Raw genomic sequence first — 24,808 nt, 5'->3', positions numbered from 1 at the left:
TGTCATTGACGACAGCTGTGCATGCTGATGCCGTCAACTCATTGGCATTATATTGGCCCGTTTTTATACTCTTTCAGATGATTCCCTATAGTGGAAGTTTTCCACATAGCATTGAAGTTCTCCTCCCCAAGGGGAACTAACAATACTAATACTAACATCTAGAAATCATTATTTGAATTTCATGGGACCTTTAAAAACTAAAAATGAGCTAAAGAGAAGCTAAAAGGAAACATACAAAATAGTGTAATGATGTTGCTGCAAATACTGTGTGCTGTTTTACTGCTTTTAGTATTTTCTTTTCCATCCATTTGCTTGATGTTCCCAGATGAAAGCTCACAGTTGGCAATGTTATCCCACAGTTCCACCTCATGCCCTGTGACAGACACATTCTTTACCTTCTCCATCTCCTTTCCTGCCCTCCCACCATTTCCCTTTGCTGTCCCCTGTTCCTCCAGCTGTCCCGCTGTGTCTCTCTCATTTCTGTCTTTCTCTCTCTTTCCCTCTCTTTCTGGTCTCTCTGCTGTCTCCCCTGCCTGTGTCCCCTGGCTCCAGAGTCCATGATCCTGCTGGGTTCGATCGAGCGCTCTCAGCTTCAGTCGCTGCTCTCTCAGCAGCTCGGCCGACCCCGGAGGCTGGAGTATTTGAGAGAGCGAGCTCAGGACAACGGCACCCATGTGCCCACCTTCACACCAGACTCACCCCCCAAGGCTGGCCGTGGCGTACGTTTCCTGGTATGAGCCTTACAGAGAGCGGTAGTTAAATGGCAGCGTTGAAAGGGATGTGAAGCAGTAACTGATGGTAGATGACATGCATTATAATTATGCATGATCTATAAAACCCATTTTTTCCTTTAGCTTAGTCTCTATTTCAGAGGTCACCACAGCAGAATGAATCGCCAACTATTCCGGTATATGTTTTACGCAGCAGATGCCCTTCCAGCTGCAACCCAGTACTGGGAAAAACCCATACACACTAAGGTCAATTTAGTTTATTCAATTTATCTATAGTGCATGTCTTTGGACTGTGGAGTAAACCGGACCACCCGGAGGAAATCCCCACCAACACAGGGAGAACTTAAATTCGTAATATAAAATCATAATTTCTAATCTAATTAATAGATAACTGTGACTTATTATTATTTTGCAATCCTAAGTTAACATCTCGCAATTCTGACTTTTCTCCTCATAATTTAGATTTTACTTCTTACAATTCCAGCTTAAAACATTTCAGACTTCATTCTCAGACTTTGCGACTCTTATAGTCTAGTTTATATATTTTATAGTTTTACAATTCTGACTTTATTTCTCTCAATTCTGACTTTGTTTTGCCATTCTGAGCTTATATCTTGCAACTCTTTCTCAAAATTGCAAATTCTGTTTTTAGTAACTGTAAAGTTTACAGGCTTTCTAATAATTCTGATAATTGATTACTCACGCACATTAATATTATTAATGATTTGATTGAGGACTATAAAGGATGTACTAATATTAACATTTTGACAGCAAATTTTGAATCACATATTATTTTCAAGTTATGGGTTTTAACAAATATATTTGCAATTTATACTATAAACTATACATACTACTGTAAATACTGTAAACATCACAACAGTATAGGAAATAGTCTGAAATTCACATTTCTTTTGAGATTTGTTAATAATTTATCATTTTTTAAAATAATTTTATTTATGGAAAATTACAGTAAAGAAAAAGACAAAAATATATATTTTAAAAGTATAGATAAAATCAACTTAAGCGCATACAATAAAATAATAAACCTACCAACAAATAAAAAGATAAATAATAATGTGGCTTGGCAAAAACTACAATTGTACAATCTTTATCACACAATACATTCTACTTTGAACTTGGAAAAGAAAAAGAATCAATTTGCTGGAGCAAAGACTTGGTCTGTATTTGACAATAAAACATGTTCTTGGATATATTACTTAATAATTTAGCAATTTGATTAAAATAAAAATACAGTAAAAAAATAAATTAGTTTTATTATTCAGAATTCTTTTAATAATAAAAGAATTAAACATTGCAAATAAATGTACTGATATGGTAAAGATGTATTCTACAACCCAATAGTTTTCATGTGGTAAGTGAATGCAGTGAATGCTCATTTAATTTAACATTTTGACAGGTAATTGTAAATCTAAAAGTATGGATTAGATGTTTTAACAAATAAATTTTCTATTTATACGATCTACACCAGGGGTTCTCAAACTCGGTCCTGGAGGTCTGATGTCCTGCAGATTTTAGCTCCAACTTGCCTCAACACACCTGCAAGAAAGCCAAGTAAGAGCTTGATAAGCTACCCCAGGTGTGTCTGATTGGGGTTGGAGCTAAAATCTGCAGGACAGCAGACCTCCAGGACGGAGTTTGAGAACCCTTGCTCTACACTATTTGCTTAAAAACATTAGATACATTCATTCATTCATTTTCCTTCAGCTTAGTCCCTTTATTTTATCCTGGAAATGAATCACCAACTTATCCAGCATACGTTTTACACAGCGGATTTCTTTCTAGCAGGAACCCAGTACTGGGAAACACTAGATACATCATAATGATATTTTTTTTAAAAAGGTTATTTTTAACAGTGTAAATATTTTCATTTCACTTGACAGAATCAAAATCAGATGATGTAGAAGGTTGCTTCAAATAAATAAAATACAAGAAAAAGAGCTTTGCGATTAGATGTATTGTACAGATTGATTTAGCTTTTCCACAAGCCAGTGGTTTTCACATGTTAGTGAATGCTCAAATGTGTGGGATGAAGAATGAGATTTGCAATGAATGAGGAGTAGGAGTGGGACATTTTCCATAATTAAGGACAATCGTCTGTTTAGTTTGGCTTCAGAAGACTCAGAATACAGCGTGAGTCACATGGTCTCCTTTATATGATTCATTTATAGTGTATGTTTACAGCTAAGCATTCACCACGAGTTTTCACAGACCTACATACATATATATTTAACTCAGAACAGCTTACAGGCTTTAATAAGCAACTTTCTTTTGGGTAGTTCTTTAATTATGCTCAATGTTAGTCTGACATTGTTTTTGGAGTCTACGACTCCCAGCTGTATTCCTTAAGAAGAAGAAAGGCTTGTCAGATCACCGTCAGCTATATTTTTCATGTTTTCCGTTTCATCCCAAAGAATTCCTTCCCAGCAGGCTGTCAGTTAGACAGCTGGGAGTATGTGAAGTCTACTTTAGTTATGTACCTTGCTAATAAGTGGATCTAACAGACTGTTTTCCTCCAGATCTCCACTGAAGAGTCCTCCTACAGCCCCACGTTGACTAACTCCCAGATCCCCCTCAAGTCTGCTCTGAAGACGGTGTCTGCAATCAGCAACACAGACTCACTCAACAGTGTGTATATTCATGAATACTCACACGTTCAACTCCCACTCATGTATGTTGTGTTGCGAACTGTCTGCGACCCCCTGGTACGGACCCATCTTGTGCTAATCTAATCACTCCTCTTCTGCAGGCTCTCCAAACCTCTCCTGCGGGGAACCTGTGAAGGAGTTAGTAGAGGTATGATGGCTCTCTGGGGATCGCGGGTGATACGCTACACTTATGTAGCTGTTGATTGAACAGGTGTCCAGAGATTGAATATGGAATGAGAGACATAAGAGGAACAATCTCTTGAAAAAGAAAAAACAGCCACAGTTAGCTTGAACGTCTTGTTTGAATGAGTTTTTTGATGTTTCAGTGCTTGTCTTTAGGCTTTGTTCAGACTTCATTCTGTTTGGTCGTCTGCTGTTTGAGCAATTTTGACAGATTTGATTCTGGGCCCGTATTTTTATCAAGCTTCTGAGAATTACTCATCAGAACAGAGCTAAGAATTGACTAGAGAGAAAGACTATCTTGGCTCAAAGTTACTTATAAATTTGATTAAAATTTACTTTAAATTTAATGTGTCAGTTTCAGATGTGATTTTAATTCAATTAAATTTATTTCATGTTTATTTATATAGCGCATTTACAATGTAGATTGTGTCAAAGCAGCTTAACATAGTAAAGTCTAGTAAAGTCCAGATTTCAGAGTTGAAGTTCAGTTTAGTTCAGTTCAGTGTGGTTTAAATTTCACTTCTGAAAGTTCAAACATTCATTCTTTCATTTTCTTTTTGGCTTAGTCCCTTTATTAATTTGGGGCTGCCACAGCGGAATAAACCGCCAACTTATCCAGCATATGTTTTTTGCAGCGGATGCCCTTCCAGCTGCAACCCATCTCTGGGAAACATCCATACACACTCATTCACACTCATACACTACGGATAATTTAGCCTACCCAATTCACCTGTACTGCATGTTCTTGGACTTGTGGGGGAAACCGGAGCACCTGGAGGAAACCCACACGAATGCAGGAAGAACATGCAAACTCCACACAGAAATGCCAACTGACACAGCCGAGGCTCGAACTAGCAACCTTCTTGCTGTGAGGCGACAGCACTACCTACTGCGCCACCCGTCACCCTATAAAGTTCAAATGCTGAAGAGCAAATCCATCAATGCACAGCTCCACAAGTCCCGATCTGAGCAAGCAGTGGCAACAGTAGCAAGGAGAAAAACTTCACCAGTTGAGGAAGTGAAGTGTCACAAATGGGATTTTGAATGACGGCATAGGCATGGATCAATCAATGAGAGGATTTCTTTATTCAGGAATATTTTTAGAATAATTATTATTCAATGGACTTCTTAAGAGTTTACATTAAACACATATTTGATAATAAGGTATAACAGAATATATTATGTTATACACTTGATGCTGGAAAAAGGAAACAAGAACTTGTTTCCCATCATGTCTTACTTCAACCTTTTAAAACAGAGTGCTTTTAGTGGTGGGGTGACCAACCAGAAGTCGTTGACAAATGATTATGGCTGAAAATATACTAAAACCAACAGGACGTCAACACGACTTCAGATACCCCAACGTTATGGAGTGTTGTATTTTGTTTTGAAGTGAAAATCTGATTGACGTCAGAACCCAATATAAAGCCAACGTCAATGTCCAACATTGGACAGATGTTGCATTTTGGTTACTTTCCAATCCAACCTAAAAACAACCAAATATCAACGCCTAATGATGTTACAGCTTGACGTTGTGTGGACATTACCAATATGACTCTACATTGGATTTTGGTTGCCATACCTGTTGAATAAATGTCAGTATTTGATGTCAATATGACGCTGGTTTAAGATGTTGGCTCAACGTTGGATTTTGGTCACTTTCCAACACTATCTACAATAAACACAATCCCAACATCAATTCACATTGTTATTGGATGTCAAAATAACATTAGCAATGTTTCCATCCAAAAATGCTAATTAACTTTACACTCAAAACTGGAATATTGCATAAAAGATGAGCGAATAAAGCAGCATTTTCATCCAACGAGTCAAAGAGAACAAAATCGTCAATTCCTGATTAACTAGCGGCAAATATCAACAATAAAAATGGAATTTGCTGCAGTAGGAGAAGCTGAGTGAATTTTTTCCTTATTTAATAAATGACTTGTGCCTCAGAAGGCAATCCTGACACGCAGTGAATGTGCTGTGGCATTTGAAGGCGTCAGTCACGGAACACAGATGCTCTTGATTCTGGAGGTAATTTATAATATAATAACACTAACACTTAAACGGTTAAGGCGTTTTAGAATGACCAAATCAACATTTCAGATGTTTTACGATGTGCTCAGCTTGCTGAGTTGTCAATTCACACACATTTTTATCATCACATGATCTCTTATAACTACATCACATGACATTTTTAATGCGCATACTGGAATTTGTGCGGTAAAAGTGTTTCCATTGCAGTTTAAGCGCATCTTTTCTTATGGAATAAAAAGTTTACCCTATTCAGTTATACGGATATGTTTTTTATGCATGTTTTCAAAATTAATACGCATCTTGGCATTTCCATCAACCAGTATTTTATGCGCATATCCAAAATGCGATAAAAATAGTTGGTTGGAAACGTAGCTATTGACCTTAGATGCTGTTTACCTAAATCTAATCAAATATTATCGTCTTATGATGTTGTGTGTCTGCTGGGAAGAAATCTACTCAATGATTGGTCCATGCCTATGTCGTCATCATCAAACCTCTAAAACTGACACTTAGGATTAACTCCTATGATAATTGTTATGGGAAATTCTCAGAAGCTTGATAAATATGGGCCCAGAGCTCTAAATTAAAAGCAGATTTCATGTATTTTTGTTTACTGTTTGTAATTCAGTGATTAATTCAGTGTAATTGTAAATTCACTTGCTATTCACATATGTAGAATTTTTGAATCAAAATGAAATACAAATTAGGGGCCAGAAACAAATATTCTTAAGAAAGAAGCTAATGCATTTACACTGTAAAAATACGTTGGGTTCCACACAATTTATTCATGTCATTCAGGTTAGCTTAATCTTTTTTGCAAATTTAAGTTGATTAAACATTAAACAATTAAGTTTTCCCCCCAAAAATCTAAGAATTGTGTTGTTTCAATTTTAAATAAGTAGGTTGAACAAGCAGCAAAAGTCATTTTTGAGTGTAGGTTAATGCTCACAGTAAAGATTGTTCCTAATTTTGGAGTCTCACCTGTGACGATATACAGCCATATTGCACTGCTTTCATATTGCTGCTGTTGCTTTCATACAACAGTTTGGCAGCATAATCGTGTATATAAAAAAATATATATATAATAAAAATATATAACACGGACATTCTAAGAACTACTTTCTTCTGCCACTCATTCACATCTGCAGCTGACGCCAGAACAGCAGAAACCGTTGCTACTTCACCAACCTCATTTAGAGATAGCATTTGAATGATTCTCTACCGTAATGTTAAAAAAACGTAAATTTAAAAATTATTTCATAATACTTACTGATAACAAACATCCAGACAGCATCAATGCTGCTGAGAGTAACATTTGAATGAATGTGTAAATATGCCCTATTAATGACAAAAAATTATAGCTGCATTAAAGAAAGCATCTAATCATAGCAATAGATATAAGTTTGAGCCAGATCTACAATTCATCAAAAACATTTTGGGAATATTTGTTCTTAAGAATATATTTTTTAATCTGGCCCCAGATTTGGGATAAAGTCTAGATCGGATACGCGGCCGGCCGGAAGTGCGATATCCACATCAATATAGCAGCATTTTTTATGACACTGTATGACAATAATTAACATTTTTACAGTACTGTGATGGTTGGGTTTAGGGTTGGGGTGGGGGTAGGAATTAAAAATACAATTTATTGGGTAATTTAATTGATAGCATAAAAAATACTCGTTACTACTGTTTTACAATACTGTGATGGTCGTGTTTATGGTGGGGGTGGGGGTAGACGTTAATAAATTACAATAAATGGGAAATTTAATAGGTAATATAAATAATTCTCAGTAACTTCTGGCAGCAACCATATCCGATCTAGCAACAACCCAGATTTGAAAAGCAAATAAATCTGTTTCTGAGTTTTCCCTAATGATCAACTAGTCTCCTGCAGGACTTCTCTTATCAAGCGACATCTGTTGACCAGCACAAAGTGAGCGTCCTTTCAGCCCGGCATTAACATGGGATTTTGGCTGCTGTATATTTATTTTGTCCCACTCCCCTTTCTGCTATTCTCACTGGAGGACCTGTGGCTCAAGCAATGTCCCTTGATAATAGTGAATGTTGAAGGTGTAGTTGTTCGGGGAGCGATGCGTTAGAGTTGCATTAACGCTCCCTTTTCTATCTGTTCTATCTGGAAGAGCAATGCTGGCCCCATGGCTCCTAAGAGGAGCAGGAGGCCCAAGCGCGTGAAGATACCCATGGTGGTAAGAATGCAGCCGCAGGGACTCGTTCCTCTCTCGCCCACAAACACACTTCATCGGGGGTGGCAGTGGCACATCCAATAGGGCCTTTCTAACTCAAGAGGCCTTATTGCGTTCTGCCTGTGTGCACAATTGATACTCTACGCCAGCTTAGTGATTCCCCTCTAGCGAACAGGGAACAAGCTGACTCACGAGATGATTCATGCCATGTTATGAAGCGTACATTTGTCTCTCATGGGAATGCGTGCGTTTGTGTGACGCATGGTTTGGTTTTTGCGGTTGTCGAGATTCAGAAGCCCCGTCCGTTCGCAAAAACCAGCCGACGGATGTCAGGGGATGTTGTGGTTGGACCTGTTTGTTTCGAACAAAGCCTCACAAAGTTGATTCAAGTCCAATTTTCAAACTCTCCGATCAAATTAAGAAGCTCTCGAAAAGCTATTCCCTGTCTTAGTTCTTTATTGCCTTCGTAATGGCATCCAATCTACCTCACCCTCCCATGGGCTGCGTTTAATGTATTGCTTAAGCTTGCTAAAGTTTAGTAAAGCTTGAGCCGCTTCGGTAGATTACATTAGTATGTGGAGCTTGTCTTGTGAACTGAGTGAACTGCATGGTTGTTTGTGTCTATAAAAAGAACATGTGAAAGACGCGTGTGTGTTTTGTGTCTAATTCTCCACTTGATGTTTTCAGGATACAGCTGATGTAGAAGATGACATGTCAACAGCAGAGGTATATATACTGTGTTTGTCCCTAATAAAGTTGTCATTGTCTCATGAATGAAGCGAGTCATGTATACTGAGGTATTTTATTGTTTCATTGTAACTAGAGATTGAATAGAATGAATAGTTCTGATCTGATTTTTCAACATAGACATTGACAGTTTTATTTTGTTGTGTATTTTTGGTTACAAAAGACATCCACAAAAATGTGTTTAAGGGTAGGAATAGTTTAAATACCAAAACATCTTGTATTGTGAACAAACTTAGGCAAGGCAAGGCAAGTTTATTTATATAGCACATTTCATACACAATGGTCATTCAAAATGCTTTACATAAACAGGAATAAAAGAAACAAGTATAAGAAGAAAATAAAAACAAAAAAAGAATAAAAATGACTAAAAACAGAATAAAATGTGTTAAAAGGTTTTAAAAGAATGAAAAAGAAAAGAAAGACATACTAGTGTGATCTGTCGGAATTAGCACAGTGCACATTCAGTAAAGGCACAGCTAAACAGATGTGTTTTCAGTCTTGATTTGAATTTGCCTAATGTTGGAGCACATCTGATCATTTCTGGAAGCTGATTCCAGCAGCAGAGGGTGCAGTCGCCGAAGGCTGATTCACCCTGCTTTAATTGAACTCTTGGAATTTCTAATTTACTAGATCCTAAAGATCCGGCTGAGGTTTGTGTTCAGTGAGCATATCTGTAATGCATTGAGGTCCTAGGCCAATTAGTGATTTATAGACAAGTAATAATACTTAAAATCTATTCTGAATGTAACTGGGAGCCAGTGTAAAGACCTGAGGACAGGAGTGATGTGCTCTGATTTTCTAGTTCTGGTCAGAATCCTGGCAGCAGAGTTCTGGATGAGCTGCAAATGTCTGACTGTCTTTTTGGGAAGGCCAGTGAGGAGGCCGTTACAGTAATCCACACTGCTACTGATAAAAGCATGAACAAGTTTCTCTAAGTCCTCACTGGAAACAAAGCGTCTAATTCTTGCAATGTTTTTGAGATGATAGTATGTTGATTTACTTACTGCTTTGACATGACTACTGAAACTCATATCTGACTCCAAAATCACACCAAGATTCTTGACCTTATTTTTTGTTGTTTGATCTAGGGCTGGGTGATATTGCAAAAAAATAAATAAATCACAATATCATGTTTTATATTATTCAATATTGATAATTATTGAATATTTTTTAACAATCCATTTAGGAATATTTGGATTTTTTAACCACTTTATTTTAATTTACAAACATTACTAAGGAAAATAGTTTTAAAAGTAATATATATATATATATATATATATATATATATATATATATATATATATATATATATATATATATATATATATATATATATATTTATCTGATCTCTTTAAAATAAAATAAACATAAGTGTTAAAGAGACTCTTAAACTTGATAAACAAAATTGCAACACAAAGTGTGTGCAATGGCAAAGCATAAATACAGAACATTCAAAGCAAACTTTAAGATGTGAATAATAATGATACAGTAAACCTCAATCTGTCAACAACACAAATTATGATTATCAAATCTGAGCTTTCAAGTAACGGAACTAACCATCATTATTCAAATACATATTGCAACATTACAAATTGTGAAGTTGAATGACTATTTTACCCACTATGCTAAAAACTCTTTTAGAGGGTGAGCTTGTGGCTGGGATGCACAAGAAAAGAAACCAAAAAGCCACTCTGGCGACATCCTTACATACTATTTTATTTACAATCTCCTCACTGCTGCGATACGACACTCATTTTTGCATGTGTTGTTATTCTGACCTGAAGTGACAAGCGCAAGTGCGTGATTTCCTCGTCTTTCGTAACTAGGTGACCATCAAACGTTTTCTCAGAGGATGACAAACAGACAAATCATTGTTGCAGCTCCGATGCAAGTCTATGGAGTAAAAATAAAAAACACTGCAGTGTTTGGATATGCTGTGTTTGTCTGAGGTAATTAGTCTGCCTTCATACCAAAACTACATACCAAATCTTTTTTTTTTATTGATATTGACAATGGTGTCTGTTCAGTCAATAAATATGGATATCGTTTTTATCACCCAGCCCTAGTTTGACCCCTAGAGCCAAGGTACTTGGTTCTTTCTTATAATTTGGCTCAGAGCCATGAGCCAAATAATGAAAAAGCATCATGTAATCACAATATACAATCACAGTACAGCTCCAAAGTACTAAATTATTGTCATAAATTGTTGCCTTCAAAGCCTTACACTTAGTCAAAAATGTTATAATAATTCAAAATATAATAATATCTGATATGATAGTTTGTTTTTATAAGCATTTCCGTAAGTACAGATCAGAATAATATGTTGTTTTACTTTTACATAAATCTGTTGGTGATTGATGATGGAAGATAGTTTATTATGATATTTTTTAAACATTATAGTACACTTTACTTGCATTGAGTGCACTACTGATTTCACATTTGTAAATTTAATTGGATGCAGACACTAAAATGTCTTTGAGTCAATATGCAAAACAGAGATTCTGCTTCTTTTTATGCTTTTAATCAAATATGATCATTTGTAACCTTGATTGTATGACAATGTGATGTGATTATATCTCTACTATTCAATATCTCTTGTGCTTTAACGCAGCAAGTTGCCAGTTGAAAGTAATTTTCTGTCCACAGTCACTGTCAAATACTTTTACAGTCAATCAGAATTTTTTTGATATTTAATGCAGAGTTATGTAGAGCAGGATTACAGTCCAGTGAGAGCTGTGAGCAGAGCCACATAAATAGACTCGAAGTGACTGCCAAAATGCCATGTTGCTTATCTTAGAGATATTTTTAATCACTTGTTTAGGACAGTGTGAAATAAAGCTAATTCGCGATCTTTTAAAGGAATAGTTAACCCAAAAATGAAACGTCTGTCATCATTTAATCTGTTCCAAATTCAATAGGACTTTCTCCTTCATAGACTGACAGCATTTATGAAAAACAAACTGAATTTTAGGATCTTATTCATAAAAAAGCAGCCGTGGTCACTACTCACTGTTGTAAGTAAAAAGGCATACAGTATTCTGCTGTAAATATATTTATGAGTTATTCTTTGACTTAAAAAAGAAAGTGAAAGAGGGTTTACCTACATATGGGTGATTTAAATGATCACTGGATTTCTGTGGTTGAACTGAACTCTTTAATATTGAATAAATTCCATGCTAATCTTTTGAGTTCAACCTTTTTAAATGTTTTTTCTTCAGATTGCTGAGTGGGAGGAACAACAGTTGGATGAAGCTGTCAATTTTAACAACTGTAAAATAGACCCCGCTCCCTTTCAGCTGGTGGAACGGACGTCATTACATAAGGTGAAAGATCTACCAAGAGTTGTATCTGCTAAGTTTAAATCTCTGCAAAGTTGACATGATTTAGGGCAGGAGTGTCCAAACTCAGGCCTGGAGGGCCAGTATCCTGCATATTTTAGTTCCAACCCCAATTAAACAGGTTTAATTATGGTTTTTGTAGGTGTACTAGAAACTTCCGGGTCGGTGTGTTAAGGGAAGTTGGAGCTAAACTGCGCAGGACACTGCCCCTCCAGGACCGAGTTTGGACAGCCCTGATTTAGGGCAACTAAGGAGTTCACATCATCCTGCAGGTCTTTAAAAAAGAACTGACTAGTTAACTATCAACTTTTTCAATATGTAAAAGCTTAGAAGGAGTATTTCATGTTGATGAATAAGAAAATATCTTACGCTTTGATAGACAATTGCTAAATGATAAAAAAACATCTCTGAAGTTTTGGCGTAATACTGTACATCATCACTGCACTCTGCCTACATGTTCACCTTAAAAGACATAGAAATCTTCTAATAGAGCAGTTTCCACTAATAGAATAATTTGGAGCGGGTGTGTCTTTTTAAAGACATTGTACTGACCGTGAATTTCTGAATAAAGCTCCATCTAAATAAAGTTTCAATCACTGTATCTCATGTCTAGGGGACCCACATGACGACACAGTGCTCATGAGCAGTTAATCTCCACTCTGTATGGGCAGGTCTGTGGTGCACTAAGATCGCAGCTCATGCTGGCCAAAACATGAGCCCCTCAGCTGCTCCCTGCAAATGCAGCATGCACTCAGGGAGATCTGAGGATTATAATGAGGGCTAATCCACCTGATAACTTTGCGGTGGAACTCTTACTCTTCTGCAGCATGTTCTGTCCAGGCAGTGAGTGTACCGGTTCATCCCCAGGATAGCTGTGTTATCATTTGATGACTCCAGTCGACAGACAACCATCGCAACATCAGAGGGTGAGCTGTCATGCTCCGGGGAGAGTCCTGGGTGAGCCTTCTAGGGTGTCTGCAGCATTGAACCTCAATCCGGACTGATTTCCTTTCGTCCCCTACTTTCCTGAGGTGCATGGAGTGCTCACCAGGCATGGTGGATGCATTTCTCCACCCAGTCCTCAAGTTCTTCCGTCCTCACCATCCTTGACGGTCGGACAGCCTTGGTATTAAAACTATCCTCCAGGTTGAGAGTGGGATTACGGGCAGGTAGTGAACAGGTAACCAGGTTCCAAGCAATAAATTTGGAGGAGGCAGACCCAGCCCTTGTGTCTGGTTCACGCACTGCACATTTATGTGGACCGTACTCAGAGTGTAAGTTTTCTGAGCAACACTTCCGGTGTACTTACATTAGGTTCAGTTGCTTTGAACCGTGCTGAAGCATGATTGTCCCCTCTCCCCCAACGGCCTGAACTCACACTACATTTTGCCTTCCAAATCTGAGCACGCTTACATCATCGATGATGGGACTGTTCAGTTTAACAGGAAGAGAAACGCTCTCGCTTAGCACAGTGGAAATTTCTTTAGTTATATCATTTTAGTCGTTTGGGATGCAGTGACGTGCAGTCAGATATTTTGCAGAACAGATCCACAACTTTTAATGCTCATAAATTATCACAAAAGTCATCGTGCTGCAGGTATTAGGTTTGCTAAAAGTGGGTTTGCCTCTTTATGACAGTTTGTGTTCATTGAAAAGTAGGAATGATTAATAAATCCATATGAAACAGTCCCTTAAAAGTGACGGTCATCTTCAGTTTCAGGTTCAGGGACACTTTACACTCACACTAGAAGCATACCATGCCAAAGCCCAACCGAACCGCGCTCTGGCACACTTCTTCTAACCGGGCCGGCCAGAGCTGGCCAACTAAACCATGTCTGGACCCAATTCGGAGCATTTACATTTATCAAACGAACTGGCAAACATGCCAGGGCACGGTTTGGATAGCAAAGTGTGAGTGCACCCTTTGTCAGTTTTGGTGGTCTGCAGAAGGGAAGTGCCGTATCCAAACAAAGGCTTGGCCACACTCAGAATTGCATGTTTTTTTTAGATTTCCATGTGGTGCATGGGGTGTGGTCGGGAGACGAAGGCATCAAATTTGGGGGAGGTGGGTTGTAGATAAGATTTTAAAAGAGGGAAGGTGACTGGAATTGAGAGCTTTAACAGCTTCTGGGAGGAAACTGTTGAGTAGTCTAGCCAAGCAGGCTCTAATATTCCAGAACTGTCTTCCTGATGGCAAGAGCTTGAAGAGACTGTTAAAGGGATGGGTGGAGTCTTTACTGGCAGCTTTGCTGGAGCATTATGAAAGGAAAATGTCCTGAATGGAGGGGAGAGGGTCCGATAACCACCTCAGCTCTCTTCATTGTTTGCTGGATGGTCTTGCGGTCAGCAGCACTGCAGTTCCCTTATCGGATGCTGCTGTTCAGCACACACTCGATGGTTCCCTTGCACAAGGCGGTGAGGATGGGTGGAGGGAGATTTGCCCTTTTCTGCTGTCAGAGAAAATGTAGGTGTTGTTGTGCCTTCTTGGAAAGTAACATGGTGTTGGTGGTCCATGTGAGATCATATGTGCACCCCCAGTAATTTAGTGCTGCTGACTTTCCTCCAGTTGAGCTGGGGGGTGGTCAACGCGGTTTCTCACAATGAGGGACAGGTTGTTAGTACCACATGTTTCAGCCAGTTGTGCTACTTCCTCTTTATTTATGCACTTCATCATTGTTGCTGATGAGACCTTCCACCGCTGTGTCATCAGCAAATGTGATGATGTGGTAGGAGCTGATCTAGGCAGTGCAGCCTAGGTGAGCAGTGTGAAGAGCAGTGAGCTGAGCACACAGCTTTGTGGGGCACCTGTGCTCAGTATGGTAGTTAGAAAGTGCAGGATACAATTACAGAGGAAGGTGTAAGGCCCAGTAGGTTTAGTTTATTAATGAGCTTTTGTGGGATTGTATTGAATTGCTAAGCTGAACATATGGGTCTTTATTTTCTATGTGGGCAAGAGCCAGGTTGCGGGTGGATGAAAAGGTACAGGGAGTAAAAGACTTGATGGCTGTCCTCCAATAGCAATTTTATTGGCAATTCCAATTTTACTTTTGCTCAATAAAGAGGTTATTTAAAATTTTAGTTGAATCCCCATCTCTGCTGTTGATGCTAGCATACTGTTAAACACAAGTTATTTTACTTCAAACTGTAGAACTCCATCTTAATGTGGACAAAACCCAAAGAGCAAAGTCTCTTTCAAGTAAGGTCTGTTCACAAGGCAGCCCTGTTTGCAATGCCACCAGGAAGCTCATTCAAGACTCAAAAAGTCTCATAAAGTCCTATCTAAATGAATGGGGGAATGGTAAAATCTTGAAAACTACCTGCTGAACTCCCTATTAAATTACATATTTCAAATCAGAAACAAAATCTAAAGGTTTAATTGCATTTAAAACACATAATTTCCAGGTTACTTGAGCTTCTGTACATATAACTAATCTCCTAATCAAGGCAAGACTTTCTTAACTGTAATTTACATACACAAATGAGGCCTTACCTAGGGATTTTAGGTGTGTCTCTACATGGAGTCTACAGTCTACATAGTCTGAAGGGGCAAGGGTTATTGTACCCTGAGTACCATCTCTGTATGCAGGAGAGAACATGGGGCTTGTAGGCTAAGAGTATTGAGGAAGAGGTTGAGGAAGAGACCCTCGTTACAAAATTCCCCACCTTCTTTCACAATTCACACCACTGGTGCATATTTGACACTACAATCCCATCAAAAGCTTATGGCTTGACTGGTGCATCTGGAAAGCCTATCTTCTCCTTATTTGATAAGCCTGACAAACCAAGCTACAGAGCTCTTTCGCCTACCACAGCTAAGCCCATGCTGTGGCCACAGCTCTGGAAATAGGTAAATATCTGCAATGACCCAGATCTCCTCTAACAATGCTGATTCGGGGAACCCAGTTTGTCTCCCCATCTCCTCCATTAGATCAGCTTGATGTGCTTTGAGCTGTTTGATGGCATTTAGGGCTCTGACAGCCAGGGAGGAAGAGAGGCCATTTTTTGGAAAGGCTGAAAGCCTATCCAGGGAGTGAACGAGAGGTGGAGGATGCAGCTGCCCATTGATTGGGATGGAGATGACTGCCACAAACTATTTAACCTGGAGGGAATTGCACATCCCTATTTTCACCCAGTTATGTACATCCAGCCAAGAAAAACCTTTAACAGGCATGTAAACTCCTCTCCATACCCTGGCCCTCATGCTGAGATGACCAGTTTAAAGAGAGTTTAGCAGCTGCTCTTCTGCACATCTGGAGATGGACTGATCCATAGTGCTGCCTGGGCTAGTGGAAAGATCTAGAGGGAGGATAGCATACTCTTCATCATCCCTCAAAACAACCTCCAAGAAACAAGAAATCTTCTTATGATCTTCAAGTTAAAGTAAGATCACATCCATCATTTCACCCCAGCTCCACTGGGGCTGAGAAACAATCTCCTCCATGTCTTGTGGAGGAGCAGAGGGACTTTGGTCCCCTTTAGTAAAGGCTTTGACTAGTACACAGTGCTCAGAACCCTTAACTGGAACTTGGAACCGTGCAGACACCACTAGGTATCACTGAGTATGCTTACATGGACACCAATAATCAGATTTTAATACGATTAAGAAAATACTCTGATTAGGAGTCAACCATGTAAACAGAGATTTTTGATTGATTTAATCTGATTAAGGTCATAATCGTACTAAACAGAAATCAGATTAAGACATGTGGAGTATGCCGATTTTAGTCACAATACAGACATGTAAACAACACCTTAATCAAACTTTTGCCATCATCTAGGACTTTTTCGATGTGATTTGTGACAGATTATTTCATACACACATGGCGGTTTGACACTAGTCTCTGCACCTAGCGAGTCAGTAACCACAGACACACACATCGTTAAATGCGGAGCGTTTTTTCCCCCATACGGCGTGCGGTATCAAGTTCCATTGAAACAACACACTTCCACCAGTTCTTACTTCATACCCACATCCAATACCTCAGTCACGAGGGCATGAATGAAATGTTCCTGAATGAAAATCAAAGTGCCAAACTGCAGTTCAAGACAAAAATTGTTAAAAAGAAACATCTAAAACTACATGAAACTCCTGAGGAAAGCGTGGTGACGCAATGATGTTAATCGAACTATAGCAGGTGCTATAACAGGATCATGAAAGGAACATTCAAAAGCAACTCATGTAAACACCTTAATCATATTATTGTCTTAATCAGATTAAAGCAAATTATTAGATTACTGATGTTCATGTAAACGTAATCACTGAGAGCAGCCTGTGCTTGTCTCACTTCCAAACATGCTATGCAAATGGGATAATAATCTTTAAAACAAATCATACACCCACATTCGCACAGGCGAGAGGGATTTACTGCACCACTAGATTGACTCACCATTGCCATAACAGAGGTGCGAACACTGGGAAATTACAATGATCACTTCAATTTGCCTCTCGATATCAGGTCAGCAAATATTTCTTTAATGCATTGAGATCAGTTGATCTGTCACACCATTTATTGTGAGAGACTACGGTAAAAAAGGAGCTGTGATTTATTAATTCACTAGTTTATTCCAAAAAATGGGCTTAGGCCATTGAGAATTTGGATGAGAGAATGGACTTTAGTGTCTTAGCAATTGTGGAAAATCTGTAATAGTACCATCTACTATATATAATACAATATAACCATACATGTTTAATTTGATAGGAAGATGAAAGGGATAAATGATGTTTGAATTCCTTCCTTCCATTGAACCAAAATATATTTTGAAGGATGCAGGAAACTGGTAGACGCTGATATAATAATACTTCTATAATATTTTGTTCATACTATGGATGGATGTTAATGGCTACCGGTTAACAACATTTAGCAAAAGAAACATTATAAAGTTGTCTAACAACATGAGGCTGAGCAAACGTTAAGTAAAATTTCATTTTTTAGCGAACTGCCAAGTTTTTGATGAGTGCATATACTGTGATCCCTTGCAATAGTGTGGTTCGCTTTTCGTGGCCTCGCAGTTCCATAGATTTTTTAGTGTAATTTGACACGTTTTTTTTCCACAGCACATTGTTTTTTGCGTCCTGATTAGTGCACTGTGTTCTGCATCCTGACTGGCTGTAGACCATTGTCAATCATCTCTTCCGTACCCTTACTTCTGTACAGTACAGAATGTGATCAGCTTGCCAGATTTACATTAATCTATGATCGCTAGCAGTGTGACTGTGAAGTGCTGGACTGTATGGTTGCAAGTTTTCTCCCCATAATGTTGACAAAATGTTCTGAACCGTCAAAGGCATCTGCAGTAGCACCCAAATGCCAAAGGAAGATGTTAACATCACACAAAAAGTTAGAAGGTAGAAGTTACGTGGCTGTAGGGTGCCGAAAGGCAAAGCTCTCGATTTACTGGTCAATCTACTTTCCTACTCTCACCTATGATCATGAGCTTTGGGTCATGACCGAAAGGACAAGATCTCAGATACAAGCGGCCGAAAAGAGTTTCCTTCGCAGGATAGCAGGGCGCACCCTTATGGATAGGGTGAGGAGCTCTGAAACCTGGGAGAGTCGCTGCTCCTTCACATCGAGAGAAGTCAGCTGAGGTGGCTTAGGCATCTGCTTTGGATGCCTCCTACCTAGCTTGGTGTTCCAGGCATGGCCCACAGGGAGGAGGCCTCGGGGAAGACCCAGGACACGCTGAAGGGACTATGTCTCTCGGCTGGATTGGGAATGCCTCGGGATCCCCCTGGAGGAGCTGGAGGAAGTGTCTGGGGAGAGGGAAGTCTGGGGTTCTCTCCTAAGACTGCTGCCTCCACGACCCGGCACTGGAAAAGCGGTAGAAAATAAATGAATGAATGAATGAATGAATGAATGAATGAATGAATGAATGAATGAAGATCAAATGGTTTTGATCTTTGGTTTCATTCTATAATACTGGACTTATTTTTCTACAAAGGTTTGAACTTTGAGGGTGTTTAAACAAGAGAGAAAAGTGTGAACATTTTAATGTCGGTCTGAGAATAGTGTATAGTGTGTAGTGAGGAGTTTTTTCAGCCTTAAAACATCTATAATAACTGTAAAAATAAAACTGACTACTTTGCAGATTTCACCTGTTGCAGGTTATTCTTAGAACGTAACTCCCGTGAATAAAAAGGGACCATTGTGTGTATGTTTTCCCAGCTTATTTGATTAAAACATTAGAAAAAAATTCTGTGTCTTAGCAGTCATGAACGCTTTATGGAATATATCAGAGAGTATTATAAACAAAAAACATTTTCATCACAATATCCCATGACTGAGTATATCTATGTATTTGTGCATTACAGACGCACACCATTTTTTCACTCCTTGGCCTGGATCATGCCTATGTCACCAGCACCGGACGTCTAGTAGGAGTCGTCTCTTTGAAAGAGGTGCGTGACTGTATTCATTCACCAGCTTTTCATTATGCCTGAAAAACATCTTACCAACAGGTTGTGTTTGTTTCTAGCTGCGTAAGGCCATTGAGGGCTCAGTAACCGTAACTGGTGTGAAGGTGCGTCCTCCGCTGGCAAGTTTCCGGGACAGTGGCAACAGCAGCAGTGTTTCAGAGGTAACTGAGCTCCACAAGCTCTGGAGTCGCCACAAGAGCCTGTCTTTGCCACGAGAGCCGAACCTCCCTGATCTTGATGACCAAACAGAGCAGCCGTCCGAGGGCAGCCTGGTGAACGAAACCGAGTGCACAGAGCTGTCCAGTCAGAACAGCCCATTACACACAGATGACCAAACAGAGCTGCCCTACGCCGACGCCTCGCCTCAAGAGGAGCCTCTGTCGCAGCTCCCATGTGACTGTCCAGAGGTGGAAACCTCAGAACCTGTTGATGAACAGTGCCCAGATCCTACTGAGGAGGCGATGGGTGATGGAAACCCCTCGCCGTCAGATGGTCAGCCTGAATGACAGCCGCTGAGAAATGGCAACGCTCACTCCATTCACACCATAAGCTGGATTGTGGAGTCCGGTTGAGGAGAACCTGGAGGAAGTCTTTTAGCAGTGAAGCACACTTTCTGCTCCGTACTAATCAAAGCAATCCCAATCACTGGTCCTGCCTTCACACAAGACACGCCGTGTGTGTTTGTATGTGTGGGATGTCATAGATACACACTGCTATATAAGCTTCGGATATGATTTCAGAATGATCGTACAGTTGTATGCGTGCTTTCATCATTCATTTGAGAGTTTGTGGTTTCAGTGAGCATTGATGGCTCAGGAGCGATCATTATTCAGCATTTCAGTTTTCATCATACACAACTCTGTTGTTTTTTTGTTTACTTGTGGCTTCTGGTATGCGTAGATCTTTGTTGGCGACATTCATTGAAATTAATTACTTTAATAACGTCATGATGTGGCCATTTTTTTGAATGCAGGTTTTGATCAGTGGCTTCATTTCTGCCTGACTGTGTTGCTTTATGTTTGTGAACGTTCATGTCACAGAAGGCATTGAGCGATCATTTTTTCATCGTTCAAGTTTTCATCATAAACACAGTTTGTTTGTCGACTTGAGGCATTGCAGTTTACTGATTTTAGTCGGTGACATTGATAGATTATTTTCTTGTCATGGCCTGTTCATTTTGGAGTTTGTTAGCTGATTTGTGGCTTTATTTCACATTTGTTTGTGTTTATTCATGTTGTAAAGACCCATCTTCATGTTTGTTTCATCAGTTTGTAGCTTCATTGCTCATTTCCGTTGATTTATTTTGGTGAGATTCATTTAAAGAAGTTTATGTTCAGTGATGTCACAGCGGGCTCGTAAGGGTTCTCATCACAAACACAGGGTTTGTCCGTTGATTTGTGGCTTTACAGCCTGTTTGTGTACTTCTTTATCTTTGCGCAAGCAACAGAGTGTGTAAGAGAAGCAGTGAGTGCGTGTGTGTGTGTGTGTGTGTGTGTGTGTGTGTGTGTGTGTGCGTACGTGTGTGCGTGTGTGTGTGTGTGTGTGTGTGTGTGTGTGTGTGTGTGTGTGTGTGTGTGTGTGTGTGTGTGTGTGTGTGTGTGTGTGTGTGTGTGTGTGTGTGTGTGAGTGACTCAGCTGCACCTAGCCAACGCACCCATCTGGTGCCGACACTTTAAATCCAAATAAAATTGTCTCTGAGAGCCAAACTACAATTTTGTTCTAAATATAGCTCTTAATAACCCACACTGCAAGGAAACATGGAGCGAGAGAGCTGGGGGAAGAAAGGGAGCGGGTGGGCAAAAGAGGACATAGAGAACAAGAGCTTAATGCAAAATGAGCAAAGGATGGGAAAGACATTGGAAAGAGGGTCATGGAAAGGCAGGAGATCAAATGGAAGAGTGGGGTAAACTGTGCCAATTTTTGCTTGAGTTGTGTAATCAAGAATACCATAAATAGAAATCAGGTAAGGGAATAGAACTTTTTTCAGAATAAAGTGGCACAAAAATATGAAAAAAAAAAAATCTTACCTCAAAAAACTTACCTCATTTTAGTGGTAAAATGCATCATCATGAAAGAAAAGAGGAACCGTTTGGGAACGTTTACACTTTATTTCATTTCATGAACAAGAGTATAACTTATATTCACATTTTCATAAAATCACTGGAAATATTTAGTTAATATGCATGTAGGGAAGCATGTTTTTACATTTTGTCACAGTATTTGTTTTTTCTTCCATTTAAATGCTTGCTCATCCTCACTTTATGTTGTAAGCTTTTCACTCATCACAGCACACGTGCTGCTGATGATGTGACAATAAAAGTGATTTGATTTTAGCCACTGGCACATTTTACCCAGAAGCACCTGACAAAAACACAAAGATAAAATGATGGGGAAAACAAAATATCCATTTATAATTCATAGTTAAGTGAATTATTTCATTATGCTTTACCCATTATTTAGTTTGTTTAATATTTTATGCTTTGTTTCATATGCTGGCAATAAAATAAAAATTTTTGTTATACAGTTCATAAATCTACTATGAGATGCTGGGTTCCACAAAATCGATTTATGTTGGGACAACATGAAGGAATTAAGGTAATTTATTCATTTATACAAATTAAGTTATCCCCAGAAAAAAACTCAATAATTCTGTAGTTTTAGCTCATTTTTAATACACTCACCGGCCACTTTATTAGGTACACCTGTTGAATTGCTTGTTAGTGCAAATTTCTAATCAGCCAATCACATGGCAGCAACTTAATGCATTTAGGTATGTAGACATAGTCAAGATGATCTGCTACAGTTCAAACTGAGCATCAGAATGGGGAAGAAAGGTGATTCAATTGACTTTAAAGTGACATGGTTGTTGGTGATGGACGGGCTAGCCTGAGTATTTCAGAAACTGCTGATCTACTGGGATTTTCACGCACAATCATCTCTAGGCTTTACAGAAAATGGCCTGAAAAAGAGAAAATATCCAGTGAGTGGCAGTGCTGTGGGCGCAAATGCCTTTTTGATGCCAGAGGTCAGAGGAGAATGGCCAGACTGGTTCCAGCTGATAGAAAGGCAACAGTAACTCAAATAACCACTTGTTAAACTCGAGGTATGCAGAAGAGCATCTCTGAACGCACAACATGTCAGCTAAGAACAGGAAACTGAGGGTACTGTTCGCACAAGCTCACCCAAATTGGACAATAGAAGATTGGAAAAATGTTGCCTGGTCTGATGAGTCTCAATTTCTGCTGCAACATTCGGAGGGTAGGGTCAGAATTTGGCGTCAACAACATGAAAGCATGGATCCATTCTGCCTTGTATAATTTAGGCTGATGGTGTGGGGGATATGTTTATGGCACACTTTGGGCTCATTAGTACCAATCTGGTATCACTCTTAAGTATTTTAAAACCTGTGTCTATAGGCTGATACGATCTGTGGCAGATCAGTCTGACCATTCCTAACTTTCATTATATTTTTTCTTATAGAAGTTAATGGGAACCAACAATACATGATTGTTCCACAGTCTTCAAACTATCTTAGTTTATATTCAACATAAGAGAGTAAATAATGATAGAATTTACATTTTTGGCTAAACCATCTCTTTAACACAAACCAAGAAATGTATATATGTTGAAAATTAAAGGCTGTGTAGGATAGACTTTTATAAAATATATGTCCATGCTGTAGATTTTTTCAGCTTTATTAAATGGGCGGCACATCTTACCCCACTCTCCCCATCAAAACCAATGGTGATTCACAGGGGAGTTTATAACCAGGGTAGTTTTGAAGCACATTGTAATTATCATTCAAAGAAAACAGCAGTAAACAACTGTTTTCCGCACTGACAGCTTCAGGAAAAAAAAAACCTCCTTAAACAAAGCATCGTTGAGCACACAGTTCAGATGGTGTTGCCTGTAATTACAAGTAATGATATCCCACAATATGTAGGCACGTTAAGCATGCGCAGATCAGGATCAGTGTGCTGAAAGCATTACTGCCTGGCCATTGAAAATGTATTACAGCGTCTTCCCTACAAGCTCGAAATACCCAGAGAGACTCCAAGTGGAGAAACCAAGTCTCTTAAATTCTTCATTATATGCATGAACCCCGATGTAATCATTTGCATGCTTACACACGTGCATAAACAATACGCATTGCATTGCTTTGCAGCTGGCCTAAATACAGCTGTTTACAAAGTCTGCATATTTCACGTGGATGTTTCTTCATCAGATTTTCTAATGTGTGGCCTTTTATTTTTTTTTTCAATGCCTGATTAATTTCATGTTGGATTGAGAAATCCAGAGTACTTTTTGCACATGCTTATAGCACATCTCAAAGGAAGCCAGGTTTCACCGCACGATTAAAAAATTGTAATAATAAATAAAAAAGGGTAATTGTGACTTTTTATCGCACAATTGAGTTATTCGATAGTGAGATTTCAATTCTAAGAAAAAGTCTAAGAAAAAAGTCAGAATTAGAAGAAAATCTGAGTTTCTGTCTTGTAATTGTCAGTTTGTCTACTTTTTCTGAGAATTACTTCCTTTCTCACATTTGCAAATTTATCAAAAATTGTTCCCTTTTTTCTTCGAAACATTTAGAAATTGTTGTTGCCATTAATTTTTAAGTTGGATCAAGTTAACTTTACAAGTCATATCAACTTACATTAATTAAGCTGACTTGAAACATCAAGGTTAAAATTTGAATAACTTAAAAAGTTCAAACCTGATGCTCTCATAAGGTTGCTTTCACACCTGGGGATCGATTCTTTTGTTCCGAAACAGGGATTAAAATTGTTACAATGTTGCTTGGTGTGGTTCGCTTTCACACGGCAAAGTTTCTAAATGGACCAAAAGAGCTAAAACACGTCACGTGCGAATAAACTCTCCTCACATTTCATGGTTTATTTTGCAGAGTCCTGCCCAGCTCTCATGCGTCTTTATTTTAATTTATGACGATGAGCAATAAGACATTATAAGTGAAAAGCTGCGCCTTTATTTTGAATGGTGACACCTACAGACATCATCACAAGATATAATCAGAAGTAAGACTTTCTCATACATAGCAGTTGGCTTATGCATTATAGGCTTTACATTATAGAGAGAAATAACAGATAAACCGAGACTGCTGTTTGGTCAATTTTGCTAATGGATAAACATCTCTCGTTAATAATTAATTTAAGCTGCGGTCACACTGGGCTTTTCCTCCCATAGACTTCCATTCATACGCATGTGAATGCGTCAGACCGGAAACGCAAGGTCATGCATCAAGTTTCGCAGGTTGCTGCGGTGCAAAGTTCAAGCTTGGTGAACGCTGACCTGCGAAATCGCATCACTTGACTGCGTGAGACCAATCGAGGATCAAAACGTGACTTCTCTAGACAGAAATTTAAAACATGGAGCAATCACTCGCTTTTTTAAATGTTTAATCGTCTTGTTTAATCCCGCCCCTTTTCGCAGCGCAGTACGACAGAATTTCCCGCCCTAC

General features: G+C 38.9%; 1 protein-coding gene across 1 annotated transcript in view; it reads left to right on the top strand.

Moving 5' to 3' along the window:
• Positions 1 to 21,759, top strand: part of clcn2a (chloride channel, voltage-sensitive 2a) — a 93,694-nt gene extending 71,935 nt beyond the window's left edge. The window contains exons 16-23 of the mRNA XM_056474534.1: positions 553 to 731; positions 3,269 to 3,377; positions 3,499 to 3,545; positions 7,765 to 7,830; positions 8,515 to 8,553; positions 11,793 to 11,897; positions 19,225 to 19,311; positions 19,389 to 21,759. Coding sequence (XP_056330509.1) covers positions 553 to 731; positions 3,269 to 3,377; positions 3,499 to 3,545; positions 7,765 to 7,830; positions 8,515 to 8,553; positions 11,793 to 11,897; positions 19,225 to 19,311; positions 19,389 to 19,835 — 1,079 coding nt within the window. The 3' untranslated portion in view covers positions 19,836 to 21,759. The remainder of the gene's footprint in view (positions 1 to 552; positions 732 to 3,268; positions 3,378 to 3,498; positions 3,546 to 7,764; positions 7,831 to 8,514; positions 8,554 to 11,792; positions 11,898 to 19,224; positions 19,312 to 19,388) is intronic.
• Positions 21,760 to 24,808: the final 3,049 nt, after the last annotated feature.

Source organism: Danio aesculapii, chromosome 2 (assembly GCF_903798145.1).
Source record: "Danio aesculapii chromosome 2, fDanAes4.1, whole genome shotgun sequence".
Classification (NCBI taxonomy): domain Eukaryota; kingdom Metazoa; phylum Chordata; class Actinopteri; order Cypriniformes; family Danionidae; genus Danio; species Danio aesculapii.
This window is presented reverse-complemented; position numbering and strand designations above follow the sequence as displayed.